At 47.6% G+C, this 17,304-nt stretch overlaps 2 protein-coding genes across 2 annotated transcripts; both read left to right on the top strand.

Moving 5' to 3' along the window:
- The first annotated feature begins 548 nt into the window (after positions 1 to 548).
- Positions 549 to 4,039, top strand: NR0B2 (nuclear receptor subfamily 0 group B member 2). The gene is made up of 2 exons (XM_084652242.1): positions 549 to 1,480; positions 2,347 to 4,039. Exons 1-2 carry the CDS (start codon positions 937 to 939, stop codon positions 2,625 to 2,627), a joined length of 825 nt encoding a protein of 274 aa, XP_084508368.1. The 5' UTR covers positions 549 to 936; the 3' UTR covers positions 2,628 to 4,039.
- Positions 4,040 to 6,403: 2,364 nt separating this feature from the next.
- On the top strand, positions 6,404 to 17,054 carry GPATCH3 (G-patch domain containing 3). The gene is made up of 7 exons (XM_084609622.1): positions 6,404 to 6,744; positions 7,803 to 8,233; positions 9,856 to 10,030; positions 11,338 to 11,397; positions 13,074 to 13,195; positions 13,605 to 13,732; positions 14,649 to 17,054. Exons 1-7 carry the CDS (start codon positions 6,414 to 6,416, stop codon positions 14,860 to 14,862), a joined length of 1,461 nt encoding a protein of 486 aa, XP_084465748.1. The 5' UTR covers positions 6,404 to 6,413; the 3' UTR covers positions 14,863 to 17,054.
- Positions 17,055 to 17,304: the final 250 nt, after the last annotated feature.

The raw sequence follows: 17,304 nt of genomic DNA, 5'->3' as shown, positions 1-17,304 counted from the left end.
TGAGGTCCCTTCCAACCCTGATATTCTATGATTCACTCCTTGAAATGTGAAGACATATCAATCCATGTATCTAACCTGTGTCTAATGCAATTCCTGTCTATAAACTGATGAAATCTCCAGGGAAATCAAGACAAAAAGTAAAAAGACCCTCAGACTCCCCTGTATTTCCCCCCTCCCTGAAACATGCAAGAATACCTGAGGCTCCAGCCTTCCTCTGAGTACTAGAGATGCCCTTTGTAGTTCGTTGGGTTTCTTTTCTTTATCTGCAACAACGGCAGCCTGTTGTCAACAAGGTTAAACAAACAACCTGCTGATAAAATGACTTCCAGGTTGCTCTTTCCAAGGCCAGAGTTTACAGGCTGTTTTGCTACTGGTCTCTTGCTCCAGACAAGGGCTGTGTGTGTGTGTGTGTGTGTGAACTCTTTGGCAATGACACCTGTCATATAGCATTGCCTGATTACATACCTGGGGCCTTGGTGCCATGGTACGGGCAAGGTTAATGACTTCATTTATACTGTTTGGGTAATCCAGATAAGAAGGCCACTCAATCTGTCATCCGGATCTGTCCCATCCTCCTGGCCCCAACTGGCACTTTCATTGAGAAAACTCTTATCGGCACCACGTGGAGGCCCCACTTCCCTAGCCAATTAGTCCAGGGTCGAGTTGTTTTTCAATGAATGCTGCTCGGTCAAAGAGAAGTCAAGGCTGCTAAGGGGGTGTTTCACTCATCACAGAGTCTTATAAATAGAGCCAGGAATAACAGCCAAGGAGGTGAGAGGGGCTACTGAGCTGGGAGAAGCAGGCTGCAGTCAGAGAGCTTTGATTGATACAGCAGCATTTGCAAGGGACTAGTCGTGCTCACAGATCCATCCGGCCAGGTGCACAAGAGTTTCATCCTCCTTGGGACCTGACAGGATCCGCTTGCCAGGCTCAGTAATGACTACAAGCAACATGGACCTGGACTATGAGAGGTGCCGGTGCCGCAGTGAGGAGAACCGAAACGCCATCCTCTATACTCTCCTGAGCCAGAACCTGAACCACAACTGGGGCAGCCATAACCCATCCCAGCAGCGCTGCCTGTGCCAGAAACGTCGCACCGTCTGCCTCCAAACCCCCCAGGTCACCTGCCAGGCAGCCTCTGATGTCCTTGTGAAAACGGTCAGCTTCATGAAGAACCTGCCCTCCTTCCAGCTGCTTCCTTGGGGAGACCAGTTGCTGCTTCTGGACAGCTGCTGGGCTCCCCTCTTCATTCTGGGGCTGGTTCAGGAGATGGTGACATTCGAGGTGATAGAAACTCCAGCCCCTAGCATGCTCAAGAGGATTCTCCTTGATGGCCAGAGTAAGAGACAGGAGCCTGAGAGGACACAGCCCACCCTAGCCGGGGTGCAGCGGCTGCAGTGCTGCCTGAACACATTCTGGAGCCTGGACCTGAGCCCTAAGGAGTATGCTTACCTGAAAGGAGCCATTCTCTTTAACCCTGGTGAGTGCCTAATCCTCAGACACCTTTCCATCGGCAGGGAGAGAAGGCATGGCACACAATAGCATCTAGCAATGAATATCTATCTATCTGTCTATCCATTCATCCAGGGAGCGCAAATCACTTTACAAGCTGGAAGGAGTATCCCCATTTTACAGACAGGAAAACTGAGGCACAGAGCATTTTAGGGGCAAATTTTCAGAGGTGCTGAGCATCTCCAGCTCCCATTGACTTCTGGAATTCAGGCTGTAAGTGACTTTCCCCACTCAGTCACCTGCTTTAATTCATAGATCTCGGAGTCAACTATGCTGATAGGGATGGCTCATTAGGTTTGCAGTCTCTCAAATCCTAACAGGGTTGATTCAGTTCTTCATCTTTCTAAGGCAGATAAACTGAGTCCTATGCAGTTTACTGTGTGTGAAGAGGGAAGGGGATATTTTAAATAAGACTTTAAAATGGAGTTCTTGCATATCCTTCAGGGACAATAGGATGTTAAGGCATGTTTTGCTAGAGCTGGGGTTTGCCCTGGCTTCACTGATCAATATTTCGCCTCCCTTGTTGTGTTACACACTATTAAAGAACTGGTGCTCTCCACCCCAGAAGTGGCTGCATTTCAGTGGTGCTCCATGTATGAGTTAGTGAAGTACTTTAGGGTCCCTTGGAAGGTATGTATACATGCTAAGGCGGCGTGTATATTTCTCTGCCTGTGCCTGTGTGCGGTCAGTAGAAATTGATTGTGACTCGCTAGCAATAGTGCCTAGCCAGCCTTCAGCAGAGGCACATGCACGGTAAGAGTCTGGGACTGAGGCTCTGCTTCCCAAGCTAAGTCCAACTTTAATTTGTATTTCCTGTTGTTTCTCTCTCCATAGATGTCCCAGGTCTCAGGGCCTCTTTGTACATTGAGAGCCTCCAACGGGAAGCACAGAAAGCGCTCCGAGAAGTCCTAGTGCCCCTCCACCCAGAGGACAAGGGCCGCTTTGCCCGCATCTTGCTGATTGCCTCCACCTTGAGGTCCATACCTCCTGCACTTATCACCAATCTCTTCTTTCGACCGATCATTGGCAATGCAGACGTTATTGAGGTGATCACTGAAATGCTGTACGAAATAACCAGCAGGCGACTGACTCTTTCATCACACACAGCCTCCTAAGAGATCAGATTCAGCGGCCACTCTCACATGCACCTCCTGAGGATTGAGTTGCGTTCCAAGGGACGGTAATGTTAATCTGGGAGTGGGGATTTAGTGGGAAAGATACTGTGGACTTGCAGACACCTGGATTTGTGTTTATATTTCACTTGGGCTCAGGCAACAGCTTGAGCGATTGAAAATCTCAGCTAAGACACAAAACACTTAAGAATGTAACTCTTATTTAGCATTTGTTTACAGCAGACATCAGCCCCTGTACATACTGAACTCATAAAGCCAAGTCGTTTCTGAAGTGTGTGTGATGTTACTATTTCACTGCACAGTAACGTGAAAAAAGCACGACCAATGTCCTTAAAACATTCCATACAAAATAATCCTCTGGGCTGACATTTTCCCTGGGAAATATTCAGGTCAGAGAAGCACTTATCTGAGAAAGGAGGGGATTGAAACAAGGGCTTTGAACTAAATGGAGTCTTACCGTTTTAAAGGATAAAATTGCCATAGAAAGCCTCTGTTACACACACATAACCTGATTTTTAGATGTGCTCAGCACTCACTCTGCCTGCCATGCTCAGTGGATTCTGTGGGTACTCAGTACCTTTGAAAACAGGCCTGCAATACACAACATATTGGATTAGAGCATGATCCAAATTTTGTGATTCAGGGTCAAATCTCAGCCTGTTCTGCCATTGATTTCAGTGAGGCCAGGATTTCACCCTCACAGTCTATGCATACATACGGGCCTAATTCTGCAAACTGTATTAACGCTGAGCAGTACTGAGAGTGAATGGAATCACTGATATGAGTGCTACCAGGTATTGTGGAATCAGGCCCTTATATAGTACCTGTGTGTGTATTGTGTGACTGGTTAACCAAGTGCCTTGGAATCTTAGAGAAGTAGCCATAAAACATCTATCCCTGTTTCAAACAGACGGTATTAAAGCTAAAAGGGTTCACAGAGAGCCACATTTTGCCACCCTTACTCAAACTGAGTAGTCATGTAGAGGAAAATGGGACTACTCTGAGTAATGTACCACTTAATGCTTGTACCACTAATGTTAGGGTGGCAGAATCTAATACCTTTTGTTAATGCATGAGCTCAAGTGGCTGAGGGCTCCATTTTAGCTAAATGTTATGAAGGTGTTTGCAGTGATATTAAGAACAGGTAGGGCTGGTGATCTTATGTCCATTTGTGTAACAGTGAGTGATATTACGTAGATGGTACACACTATAGAGGAGAAGCTGTAGTGGTTGCACAAGAGCATTCTGCAGCAGAGCGTCTGCTTCCTAGACTACTGACTGGTTGCTCCCGCTCCCCCGTACTAGGTGCTGATCTATACAAAGAAAACAGCCTTTGCACAGAGTTCAGACATCAGTATTTTGTGAGTGGATGTTAGTCTGTGATTTGTATATAAAATTCAGTAAATTATTTTTTTTTAAAATAAAATGTATTACATTTTGGAAAATGGTGGTTCTGTTTTGGAAACATTGGTGCATGTTGCATTTTACTGAAACTTAGAAAAGCCTGCCACAGGTTTGAGAACCCAAAGATGATTCAAATGGGATGAGGCACAGTCTCCAGAAAATGCCCTCAAAAATGCATCCTGTCTTGACAGCATTTGTCATCTTAAACTGCAAAACAAAATTAATGTTGTACATAAACATTGCTGAGGAAAGGTGTCTGATTAATAGTGATGGAGACTGAACAGGAAAATCACAGGAAGCAGAATTGCAACTTTTCCCCTATGATGCTTCCCTTCACCAACCATACCTCAGTCCCACCCTGAAGGCACTGGGCCAGGTTCTGAAGTGATACGTAAACGAGACTCCCTGACACTCACTTAGGGTGTCTCCATTAGAAAAGCTAGAGTGGCGCAGCAGCAACACTAGACTCCCTTAGGCCTGGTCTACACATAAAACTTCGATCAACCTGGTTACGTTGCACAGGATTTGAAAAATGTTGTGCCCTAAGCACTGTAGTTAGGTAGACCTAACCCCTGGTGTAGGCACGGCTATGTTGACAGAAGGATTCTTCTCTCGACCTAGCTACTGCCTCTCAGAAAGATGGGTTACCTACATTGACTGAAAAAACCTTTCCCTCTACGTGGGGAGCATCTGCACTACGGCACTGCAGACACACAGCTCCAGTGCCCTAACTGTGCTGCTGTGGTATAGACGTGGCCTGTATAATCTGTATACAGGGGGCCAGATTCAGAATTGATGTGGAAGAGTTGGGTGTAAGTGGGTGTTAGCCTCAGGGAGCCTTAGTTGGTGTAACATAATGTGGGTGGTCCCTACCCCTGCCCCCAGCATAGACACACCTCAAAATTTAGCCCCCGGGCACTAGCGGTGAAAATAAAGTTCAGGCTCGATGTCCATTCAGTCTTTGGCCTCTCTGCAGAGCCTGCTGATTAACTGGGCCAATTTGTGCCAGTGGCTTAGTGTTGTGGCCACGTTCCACTGGGCACCGAGCTGAGATCCATTAATTGATTTCACACAGTCCACACCAGGCGCCAGATGGTTGTTTTATTCTTATTTTATTGAGCATGTAAGGAAGTGATGAATGCGTGAGTTATAGCATAGGTCAGTGGTTTTCAAGCTTTTTTCATTTGCAGACACCTAAAAAATTTCAAAAGGAGGTGCAGACCGCTTTGGAAATTGTAAAGACAGTCTACAGATGCCCAGGGGTCCATGTACCACAGGTGGAAAGCCACTGTTCTGTGGTAATGACACCCTTTCACGGACCCCTTACACATGGTCTGCAGACCCGAGAGTCTGCAGACCACAGGTTGAAAACCACTGGCATAGGACCTAATAAACAATGTCATTACCACAGATAAACCTGCTAATACAGGACCCATTTTGTCAAAGGTCTAAAAAAGCATCAGCACCCTCTGCTGTCTGTTCACAACAGGGGTTGCCACAAGGCTCTGCTTGTAATTTCTGGGTTGCTCCCTGTTTTGTCTGGTCATTTTTTCTTTGATTTCAGCTCCCAGTACTGCCAACCCCAAGCGTTCAAAAAAAATGAGTCATGACCCCGGAATCATGAGATCACCTTAAATACAAGACTTTAAAATAATCCATTTGGGTTCTTTTTATTTACCTGTTGTGTTTTTAAGCTTTAGGTTGCACCCAGGTCACGCTGCCAAGCTTTTTTCTGCAACCACGAGGGAGGTGGTGGAATCTCCTTCCTTAGATATTTTTAAGGTCAGGCTTGACAAAGCCCTGGCTGGGATGATTTAACTGGGAATTGGTCCTGCTTTGAGCAGGAGGTTGGACTAGATGACCTCCTGAGGTCCCTTCCAACCCTGATATTCTATTTCTATGAAGGGCTAGTTGCTTTGGTTTTTGTTTTAAGAAAGCTGACAGTCTCACATGACTCCAGGAGCTGGGGCTTTAAGAAAAAACACCAATTACCATGAGTCTTGCGATAAAAATCACGAGAGTTGGAAACACTGAGGCACACGCACAGATCCTAAAATCACGGCGTTCCAGGCCCCCGGGGCTCCCATGACGATATGATGTTCATGTGCTGGGCCATGCTGGGGCACATTCCTAAAGGGAGGCTGAGGTCATACCGCTGCGCCATAGGGTCACCCAGCTGTGCCACTGTTGTGACATCATCAATGTGCGGCAGGGAAATGAACCCCTATCCCTGCCCCCTTGCAACAGGATGACGTCGCCCCTTCTAGTGACGCAATCACTTAATCTCGCGAGAGGCGTGTCTGCGTCGACCCTCCCCCCTCCCCCGCGGCGCTGCTCACGTGACCTCGGCCCAGTGGGTTGAAGATGGCGTCGCCCGGGAGCTCTGAGCCCGGCTGGGGCCCTGCCCGCTACTGCCTGGTGAGCCGCATCCCGGCCGAGCTCCGCTCCGCCCAGCTCCGCTCCTACTTCAGCCAGTTCGCCGAGGCCGGCGGCTTCCTCTGCTTCCACTACCGGCACCGGCCCGAGCGCAGCGACCCCCCGGGCCCGGCCACTTGCTGCTGCCTGGTCGCGGTGCGGCCCGGCCAGGCCCGGCGGCTGCTCCGCATGTACTCGGGCAAGCGCTGGCTGGATGCCCAGGGCGACGGGCTGCCCGGCCGCTGTGTGATCCGCAGGGTCCGAGTCTCCCCGGACGCAGGTACGGGGCGGGCGGGGAGATGGCTTGAAAGGGTAATAGGGGCGTTTGGGGGCGAGGAGGGGTTGCTGACCATAGCAGGGGAGTCTGTGAAGCAGTGGCTCCTACTGATGGGAGAGGAAGCTGGTACAAGTCCCCTCTCTACCTTCTTTCATTCCCACCACTCCCAGATGCATCCGACGAAGTGAGCTGTAGCTCACGAAAGCTTATGGTCAAATAAATTTGTTAGTCTCTAAGGTCCCCCAAGTCCTCCCTTTCTTTTTCCCAGAAAGTAGTTTACTTCCTAGGCTTGCAGGAGCCTCGGTGGCCTAGAGGTGGTGGGTTCAACCCTTGGGGGAAATTGTTTATGTAACCCCCTGTTTCTCCCCTCCAAATGGCCAGTGATCTTCCTTGTGAAGCTCAAGGGGTTCCACCCAGTTCTTTGTGGGTTGGAAGGATGGCATTCACAACAAAGATATCAGTGGGCGGTAAAATGGGTAGAAGTAGGACAGAGGGGTTGCTGAATTGCAGCTGCAAAATTCACCCACCCGCCGGGGGGAAAAGGTAGTCTCTCTATACTTTGTTGGGTTACATGTCTTTCTGGGAGGAAGCACTTCAGGTTTGTTATGTGCAATTACAGCTAGCATGTGTTCTGGCCGCAAAGTATGAAAGCTCATCTGGCATACGAGAGCCCTGGACTATAGATACCTGGTTGGCGGTTCCAGTAGTAGAACGCTTCACAAAAGCAATTGCACGCTTCAGAAAATGATATATTGCTTATGACTTGAGTAACTGAAGACCAGAAACAACTCTGTCCTGCTGCATAAAACAATGCCACCTTGCTATTGGTATGGACTTATAAAGGCTTGAAACAAACGGCTGATGAAATTCTCAGTTAACATATTTTCATAGCTTGATTCTTAAACAAGAACAGCCCTCTGACATATCCTCTTCTGCAATTCTTTGTTAAAATCTGTATCATGGGTTCCCTTTCTTAGTCTGCCTTCTATTTCTAGCTTGGTGAAATTGTGCTCTTTGAGACAGAATCACAGATTTGATAATCTACTATTTATTTCTCTTAGGTTTGGGCGTGTTCCCATATAAAAATAAAAAGGAGCTTCATAATAAGACCCAGAGTGAAATGTTTACCCAGGCAGACTTAAAGTGGCTGCCTGAACTGAATCCTCCTGTGTTTATGCCCCATGGGAATGTGGGAACCCCTCTGAGAGTCTTTCTAGAGCTGATCAAGGCCTGCAGGCTGCCTCCCCGAGTTATTAAGAAACTGCAGCTACGATTCCCCAAGACAGGATCCTCTCGCAGGTATGGGAATGTGCCCTTTAAATATCGGGACACTGAGACTGTTGAACAAGAAGACCTGGTTTATACAGACATGGGGGAGGAGATCACAATGGAAAAGGGACCCCTGGCAAGAACTGGGATGACTCAAACTAGTGATGAGGAAGACTGGGAAGGACCAGGAAAGGAGGAAGCAGAAGAGTCTCATTCAGATGATGTAAGTGGCTTTCTCCTGCCAAATTGCAAGACTAACCATAGACACTTCTACCCCAATATAATGTGACCCAATATAACAGGGGTTTGCATACAGCACGGTAAAGCTTCGAGACACTGCTCTGAGCAGTGTGTAAAAGAGGCGGGGCCAGGGCCGAGGGGTTGGATAAGGGGCAGAGGGTCTTGGGGCTGGTCAGGGGCTCCCCCCCACACCAGGGTCTGGGAGGCAGGAGCTGTGGGGGAGCACTTTTGGGGGCCCCGCAATCCCAGAGTGGCCCAGGGGATTAACAGGGGGCTGGGAGCAGCCTACTTTGCTTTTCTTGCCCCAGCCCCAGCTGTGTCGCTCGGAGGAGGGGCTTGGGGAAAGGGATCCTCCTCCTCCCCTGCACTCACTGGCAGCGGTGGAAGCGGAGCAGCCCGCTCCGCTCCACCAGTTGTCAACTGTGGCGCTCCGCTTCCCGTTGCCAGTGCGTGCGGGACCTTTCTCTCCCCACCCCCCAGCGACACGGCTGGGGCCAGGGCAAGGAAAGCGGAGCAGGCTGGGGCTGCGTCACTCCGCTTCCCGCCACCGCTGAGTGCAAAGGACGTCCTTTCCCCAAGCTTCCCACACTCACGGGTGGCGGGAAGCGGAAAGCCGTGGCTGGGAGGTGGTGGAGTGGAGCGGGCTGGGGCCACATTGCTCCACTTCCCGTCGCTGCCGGTGAGTGCCTGTCGGGGTGGGGTGTGTGGATAGGGGTCCGAGCAGACAGGGGATAGGGAGCGGGGGGTTGGGTGGAGTCCTGGGGGTGATTAGGGATGGGGGTCTCTGGAGGGGGTGGTCAGGGGACAAGGAACGGGGGGGAGAGGCAAAGCAAGTTAAATAAAACAATCTCACCTATAATGCGGTGAGATTTTTTTTTTTTGTCTCCCAAGGACTGCGTTATACTGGGGTAGAGATGTACCTGTAAACAGCAGGGAGGGAATGCTGCTGCTTCCTGGGGTGCTGATATCTACCTACGTAACAGTACCATACAGATAGTATCTTGTATCTGAGAATTGTATTATAAAGCATGAATATACACTAATCTGTATATGCTAAGCTCTGGCTATGAGGCTTTTGGTGCTATTTCATGTTCTCTTAGATAGCAAAGCTTATTTTATTGTAACCAAGTTGTTCTCCATGGGAAGCTGATTACAGGGTGGCAGTGCAATCCTTCTGATGGGCTTGGCATAGAGTTGTGAGCACAGGATCAGGAGGCTGGAACTTTTAAACACCCACCTCCACTTTGACGCACTTGCCATGTGGCAAGTCCTCTAGCTGCATGCCTTACTCATAAAATGGTGTATGAATGGGGTTAGGGTGGAAAGAGGGAATTAAGCTCTTTCACCAGCTCTCCCAAGTAATTGACTCTGAAAAGCCTTGCTCAGTGGAGGAGTGAGGGGACTTGCACTGATAATGCCAGTGATTGGAAATTGCAGGTGATGTGCCCACAATAGAGTGCATTGACCAAAATGCCTCTGTTCTATAGAGAACATATTCAGCAGGGCAACTGGAGAGTGGGTGATATGATGGGAGCTGGGGGAGACTGGGTCTGGGCAAGTGCCCTTGCTTTATTGGTATCAACCTTCTTCCTTGTTCCTTTGCAGGATGATGATAGGTGTGAGGAGTGGGAACGACATGAGGCTCTGCATGAGGATGTAACCAATCAGGAACGCACAGAGGAGCGACTGTTTGAAGAGGAGATTGAGCTGAAGTGGGAGAAGGGAGGCTCTGGGCTGGTCTTCTACACAGATGCTCAGTACTGGCAGGAAGAGCAAGGAGGTAATATTGCTCATGGCCTCTTGGGAGGGAGGGGCATTTTGTGCACAGTAGTTATCTAAATATGAACACCTTTTATCAAGGGCTCAGTTGTATGAACCTTTACAAGTTGTCCGATAATCAAGTGTTCTGCAAAAGGATTTGATTACAAATTGCAGCAATAAATCTGGAGACGCTCTGGGTATGTTTTATAGGAATCAAGTTAGACAAACTTATAAACAGATTGGAGAGAAGTTGTAATTTGTAGGAAGGACTCCTTCCTTTTATCTGGTTGGTCATCCACATGGTCAGCAACTGGTCCACAGTACCTCACATGGAAGAGGTTGTATTTATAAAGAGTTTATACGAGCCAGGCAGTCAAAGTACCCTTCAAAAGTCCCAAGTCTTTCAAGTACTCAGTAAACTTAGCGTTGGTGTGTTGATAGTCTCCAGCATGGACAAAAGCAATGCAGGTTTCCTCCCATTCAAATGTTGTTCTGCTAATGGTCATCCTCCCTGAGCTGGAGGGTGACTGCTAGGGATGAGAGGGTGGCTTGTTTTCAGTGTCCATTCAGAATTCTTGGTCTGAGATACCCACCACTGCCAGCAAGAGTGCTAGCTATTTTTTTGGATGTAAACGTGTGTCCCCTGGGTCTGGGACTGAGTGCTAACTCTGATTACGTAAGCCACAGACTCAGTACTGGGGGTAACGAGACTTGGGGCTGAATTTTCAGAAGTGGGCCCAACAGGTATAACCACAAATAGAGATCGGTGAGTACTGAACCATCCCTGAGTGAACTCCTCTGTGGCTATAAGCACTGCAACCCTGTTCGGGAAAACTTACCCCTCAGACACCACAAATCTGGGCTGGATTTGATCCAGTGACTGGAGACAAGGCTCATTATGCTATCACCAATCCCCCTGGCAGGTCTTTCTGTAGACCCCACAAATGTTGTATATTAACACAGATAAGGTGGGGGAGGGAGTATCTTTTATTGGACCCACCTCTGTTGGTGAGAGACAAGCTTTGGAGCTTACACAGAGCTCTTGTTCAGGTCACAAGAGCTTCTTCATACCCGATTTGAGGAAGAGCTCCAAAGCTTGTCTCTCACCAGCAGAGGTGGGTCCAATAAAAGATACTCTCTCCCCCACCTTGTGTCTCTAATCCTCAGATCAACAGGGCTACAACAACACTGCATACGGATATTAACACACTTCTTCTACTGTGCTGGGGAAAATGCTGTGCTGGATGGAGGGCTATGCCCCTGACAGAAAAGCTGCTCCCGTGACCCAGATCCTTTAATTTCCACAAACTGTTTTTCTCTTGACAGACTTTGACGAACAGACTGCAGATGACTGGGATGTGGACATGAGTATCTACTACGACAAAGGTATCTGAGCTGAAATGCACGGTCTCCCATATGTACAGGTGTTGGTGGCGGCCCAGCAGCAAGACTCATTGCACTCCCACTGGGGCTGCAGTTAAACCGAGACATGCTCAAATGTCTAGCATCTCCAGAACCAGGAATGCAGAGAAGCATGGCTGCCTCTCCACCAGGCTCCTGTGGGGCCGAAGGGATCTGAATGTTAAGTGGAGTTGGGAGCCACAGCAAGTTCAAATAGGCAGGGACCTTTGAACAGAAGTCTGTGTAGTGAGGCTCTAGTTTGGTAAGAGGGAGATATTTAATGCTTTGTATAAAGCCTCCTGTTTTACCCTCTCTGGTACAGGGATGCAGACGTTAAATCTCATAATGACTTTTCCTCATGCCACTGCCAACAATAATATTCCAAGACCTTGGCTCTGAAGATGACGGTTATAAAGGGACATAGTCAGTCAACAGTTCAGAACTGAAAAGTCTAATACTGTGTCTTATTGAGTGTCCGTAGAAGACAGGATGCTAAACCTTCCCAGATTAACACCTGAGAATATTGAAATAGGAAACTTTAAAACTCTGAGCATAATTGGCTACTTAGCAAGGCATTGTGCTTGGGACAGCCAAACTAGTGAACTGGTTTCACTCCTGTTCTCGTCAGTTTTGGTTTCTGTACTATAGAACAGTGGCTCTCAACCTTTTTAGACTACTGTACCCCTTTCAGGAGTCTGATTCGTCTTGCATACCCCCAAGTTTCCCCTCACTTAAAAATGACTTGCTTACAAAATCGGACCTAAAAATACAAAGTGTCACAGCACATTATTACTGGAAAATTGCAGACTTCCATTTTTACCATATAATTATAAAATCGATTGGAATATAAATATTGTACTTACATTTGGTGTATAGCAGCAGTTCTCAAACTTTTGTACTCATGACCCTTTTCACATAGCAAGCCTCTGAGTGTGACAACCCCCGCTTATAAATTTAAAAACACTTTTTTTATATATATTTAACACCATTATAAATGCTGGAGGCAAAGTAGGGTTTAGGGTGGAGGCTGACAGCTCACAACCCCCCATGTAATAACCTGGTGACCCCCTGAGGGGTCTTGACCCCCAGTTTGAGAACCCCTGGATGTATAGTATATAGAGCAGTGTAAACAAGTCATAGTATGAAATTTTAGCTTGTACTGACTTGCTTGTGCTCTTTATGTAGCCTGTTGTAAAACTAGGCAAATACCTAGATGAGTTGATGTACCGCTTGGTTGATGAGTTGATGTTGCTTGATACACCGACCTCTGTGTATCCCCAGGGGTACACATACCCCTGGTTGAGAGCCACTGCTATAGAATGAAGCTGTTGAGTTTCCAGCATTGCAGGTGAATGCGCCAACTTAAAACAAACGAGATTGTCTCTGAAACGCTTTAATGAAATTCTCTTGTTCAAATCTGACTTACTGTAAAACCTGCATTTGGAGCCAGGTGCCTTCCTCTCAAGATGCTGCTGTGTAGCTTGTCATTTAAAGCTAGTTTAAATGAGAAATAAGAGGTCAACATAGTTGGAACAACAACATTCCTGACTTGGCAAAGGAAGCTGCCAGAAGCTCCCCTGCTCACTGGTCTCTGGGGAAAGGACTGTAATATCACATTGTTTTCCCTTATAAGTTCTGCTGTGTCTCATGTTTGTCCTCAGATGGAGGTGATAAAGATGCCCGTGATGCAATACAGATGCGCTTGGAACAGAGACTCCGGGATGGTTTGGAGGATGGCTCTGTTTCAGGGCAACAGATTGGAACCTTTGAGAAATATACCAAGGTAACACTAGAATATGTGCTGCTCATGGTGTCTGGGCCGGAGGCAAATGATAGTTGGCCAGAGGAGGCTTGAAATGATGGAGAATTACAGGACTTGGACTAACTAGCAAACTGTTTTTTCTCTTAGGGTTGCTTTTCAAAGTTATTTATAAATCCCTGTAAAAGTGCAGGTGTCATGGAGCTGGGTTTTAGTTAGTGGCATATTGGGAAGGTTGGGGGCTTTAGAAATGCATGTAACAGCTGCAGAAGACGCTTGGCCAGGATTGACTAGCCTTCTCATTAAGGCTCTGCAACAGAGGCTGTTTATGAAGCCTGATCCCTTGGTGTGTCACTGACCTCAGTGTAATAGCTTGGCCCACTCACTCCCAGAATTGATGATGGTTTACGTGGAGTGGTTTCTTCTCTTCCAGGGTATTGGTAGGAAGGTGTTGGAGAGGCAGGGCTGGATGGAGGGACAGGGTCTGGGGAGCAGCAACTCTGGAATGGCTGAAGCGTTGGACAATGAGGGTCAGCATCCCAAGTGCAAGAGAGGATTGGGGTAAGTGCTACAAACTTCTGGTGTTCTTTGCTTGTGCACAGTGCCACTCAATGGCCCCATACCAAGAGGTAAAATGTAGTAGGTAATTGACAACTAAAAGGAATGTCCCCGGGGGTTCTGCGGCAGTCTCTATAGGCAGCATTGATGTGAGTATTGGTACAACTCATGCTATTTAGAGGTGAATGGAATATGCTTCTGTCCTTATGGTTGTGCAGCTCAAGTGAGATCAAGTCCTGAATCTTGGACCCTTGTTTTTGCTACTCAGCAGTCCTCCAGCAATACCTGGATTGTCTGTAATGGTACCTTCAAAGCTTGAGAATCTGTTCTGGCTCTTGCTTCGTGAACGGTTTCTTTGCTCCCTTATAGCGGAGATTGAAACGCACGTGGCGCGTGACCTCAATGATGCTGGTGATGGGGTGTGCGCACTTTTGGAAACTAAAAGTTTAACTAAAAGCAGAGCCTACAGGGGATGGTACCTACAGTACTTGTTTGGCAGATCCAGCGAGTGTGGAAACAATTGATCTAGGTACAGATGCTATGTGCAGACCTAGTAAACATTATTAATTCTGTCTCTGCTTTGAGTTGGCCAGCTCAGGTTTTATGCCTAAACTACTTCAGATTCTCTGCACCTTCAGAGCTCTTCATGTATATAGGATACAGATACTTTACAAACATGCCTCTTAACGGCCTGCAAAACGGGTATTCACTCATTTTGGAGCCATGTTAATGAAACTATACCTAGAGGTTGGTGCCAGTCAGGAACAGGACCTAGGAACTATGATTCCTAGTCCCCATGCCCTAACAATGGGCCTGGCCCCTTTATTAGTATTTGGTAAATATGGGCTAGTGTAGAGCAATTTCTCAGGTCCTAAACAATGATGCACTGACACACTGCTCTCTGCCCACTCCTCTCTAGGTACCATGGAGAGAAACTGCAGACTTTCAGCAAGCCGAAAAAGCCTCCCCGGGATGGCCCCATCCTCATCTCCACAGTCTACGATGAGCCCCAGCCTGTAGACCATGGGGACCAGCTACTCCGGCGCCAGCTGCCCGCTGCCATGAAGTACAGACAGGACATGGCATTTGTCCGAGCGACTCAGAGTGCTCACCAGAGCCTCAGTGCCTCATGAGAGTTGCTGCTGAACGGAGACTTCGGGACTCCTTCACTAGAGCAACAGCAGAACCTTTGTATGAGAACAGCCTCTTCCATGCTGCTTTTCACCTGGAGGCTGACTTCTCCTGCTGTCTGACCCTAAGCAAAATCTTAATATATTTTCTGGAAGAAATAACAGACTCTTCTGTAGCATTTGCAAGTCTTCCTGTTTTAACAATTGCTTTATTAGGAGGGGGTCCCAGTATCCCTGCCACCAGCTGAGGTATTTGATCCTATTTGTTTGGCAGTGGGAAGGTTAACACTAATACTGTAAGCAAGGCTGTTGTGTGAAGCAGCCAGCGTTTTGTTTAGGCTCCTGCAGTGAGATGTTTTCAGATGAACCGTCTGCAAGCAGGAAAAAACCTAACTTTTCTAGAAAACTTACTACTGGTCCAGAGCATCATTCAGTCTCTGGTATTTATACTGCACTCAGATGAAAACTTACTGGGGCAAGATGACCTTTTTGGTGGCCTTCACTGTACTAAGTGCCAAAGATAAAATGAAGACTTCTATAGTAGTAGTGAGACTAGCTGTGCTTCCGCTCTGTACAGCACCTGACACTAAGTGGGTAAAAGCACAGGCTAGGATGTGCACATCAAGCTCCCTTCTCCAGTGACTAGCACTTGTGCTCTTTTTACCCACATGTATTTAACTACACACTTCTCCACTGAGAGATGCCCCACCTTCTCCCTCATGGCTTTGCACTGCAGCTAGAAGAACTAATTAGCAGCAGTATCTGCCCAGGAAGGCTGTAGCCTGTGCCTGTTGACATGGCCAGTTTATGCCACAGCCATAGACTGTGGCTGTGTGGTGAGAGGAATGCAGAGTTCAGGTTTCTGTTCTTCTTTTACAGTTTTAGGTAACATCAGCTCTATATTTAGGGATCTCATTACTGGCCTCTCCTGCATTGAACTAACCTAGCTGTCACATCTTAATTAGTTTAGCACAGGCTATAACTCTAGTTTCTCTTCCTTCACTCAGACATGCTTGTTAAAACAACACATGCTAAACCTTGTACCTTCTTTCCTTGTCTTCACAATCTGCTTTACCCCTAGACAACCATGGCAGAAGAGCAGCTTATGGCTTATTCCTGTAGTATGAGCCCGTGGGGTGAGGCCTTAGTAAACGAGGCTTAGAAACCACCTGCTGGAAAGAGTTTGATCTAATTATCCACTCCCACTATGGCACTGTTGCCAGCACCCAGTGCTGAGAGGCAATACAACAGCAGGGTTTGATTCGCTACCCGGTGTGCTTCACCCAATAATCACAACGGGGTAGAGAAGCAGAAAAGTTTATTTGAAGCTTCAAAAAGACTACAGGGAGAATAGAATCTCAAATCCTGCACACAGAGCAGGAAGTTACACAGGCTTTTATAAAATCCTTTCTTCAGCATACTTATCCAATAGCAAGCTGCCCTAAGTATCCATATAGCCAGCCAATCCAGTTACCTTATTTTTTGTATCATTTGTTAAACTATACATAAAGCTGCTTTATTCAGCATTTTTCTTCCCTATCTGCCCTGTTTGGTCTTGTTTAGTTTCAGGCAGTCTGACTCTGCAACATATTGTTGCAGATCCTCAGCATAACTGCTGTGTGTGCCTCCAGGCGGGGGGGCCAAGGACACTTGGGCCTAGTACGCAGAGCTGCTGCGAGTGCCTCCAGGCAGGCGGGGGGGGACCAAGGACACTTGGGCCTAGTGCAAGGGGGCTTCACCAACATGCATGGCCTTCCATCCCCTCGAGTTACCTAGTGGCCATGCCCCAGTGACCCCAACAGCACTAAAACTAGTTTAAGGATGTAGAGTAACTCCCTTTCCTCACAAACCTCTGAGAGCCTCCTCTGCTAGTAGGCCTGGTCTGTATCCTCCACAGCCTGGCTCCGGGGAATCATCCATTGAGAATAGATGGCTAGCTTCGCACACAGAATGAACACACTGAAACTGATGTCTATTTATTTTTAACAATAGCTGGGCAAATTCATTTTGGGCTATACTAATCAAGGCCTGACCAAGAAGTTTAACTCTATTTTCCAGCTTTTTAAAATCTATCTGTACAGCACTTACCGCAATGGGGTCTGGGCCATGAGTGCTACTCCTAGGCCCGCTCATACAAAAACTTTAAACATGTCACACACAACTACTTATTAGGGGAGGGGCAGAGCTCCTTTCTCAAGTAAATCTCTATCATTAAAGAAGCTTCTTACAACCCTTTTATTTCTACAGGAGGGCATCTGTAAATATAAAGCTTGGTCTCTGCGTGACGTGCCCCTGGCCAGCAGTGTCTGGGTGCTGTGTGAATGCTCTCCTTGTTTCAGCTGGACCAGAGGGCCACCTTGATACCTCTTGCTCACTACTCTAGCTGTTACTTACAGGCTTAGCCCCTGTGGGGGCAAGGGCGCAGCTTCCCTGCATGAGGGGGGC

Source organism: Lepidochelys olivacea (assembly GCF_965140295.1).
Source record: "Lepidochelys olivacea isolate rLepOli2 genome assembly, chromosome: 19".
In the NCBI taxonomy this organism is placed as follows: domain Eukaryota; kingdom Metazoa; phylum Chordata; order Testudines; family Cheloniidae; genus Lepidochelys; species Lepidochelys olivacea.
This window is presented reverse-complemented; position numbering and strand designations above follow the sequence as displayed.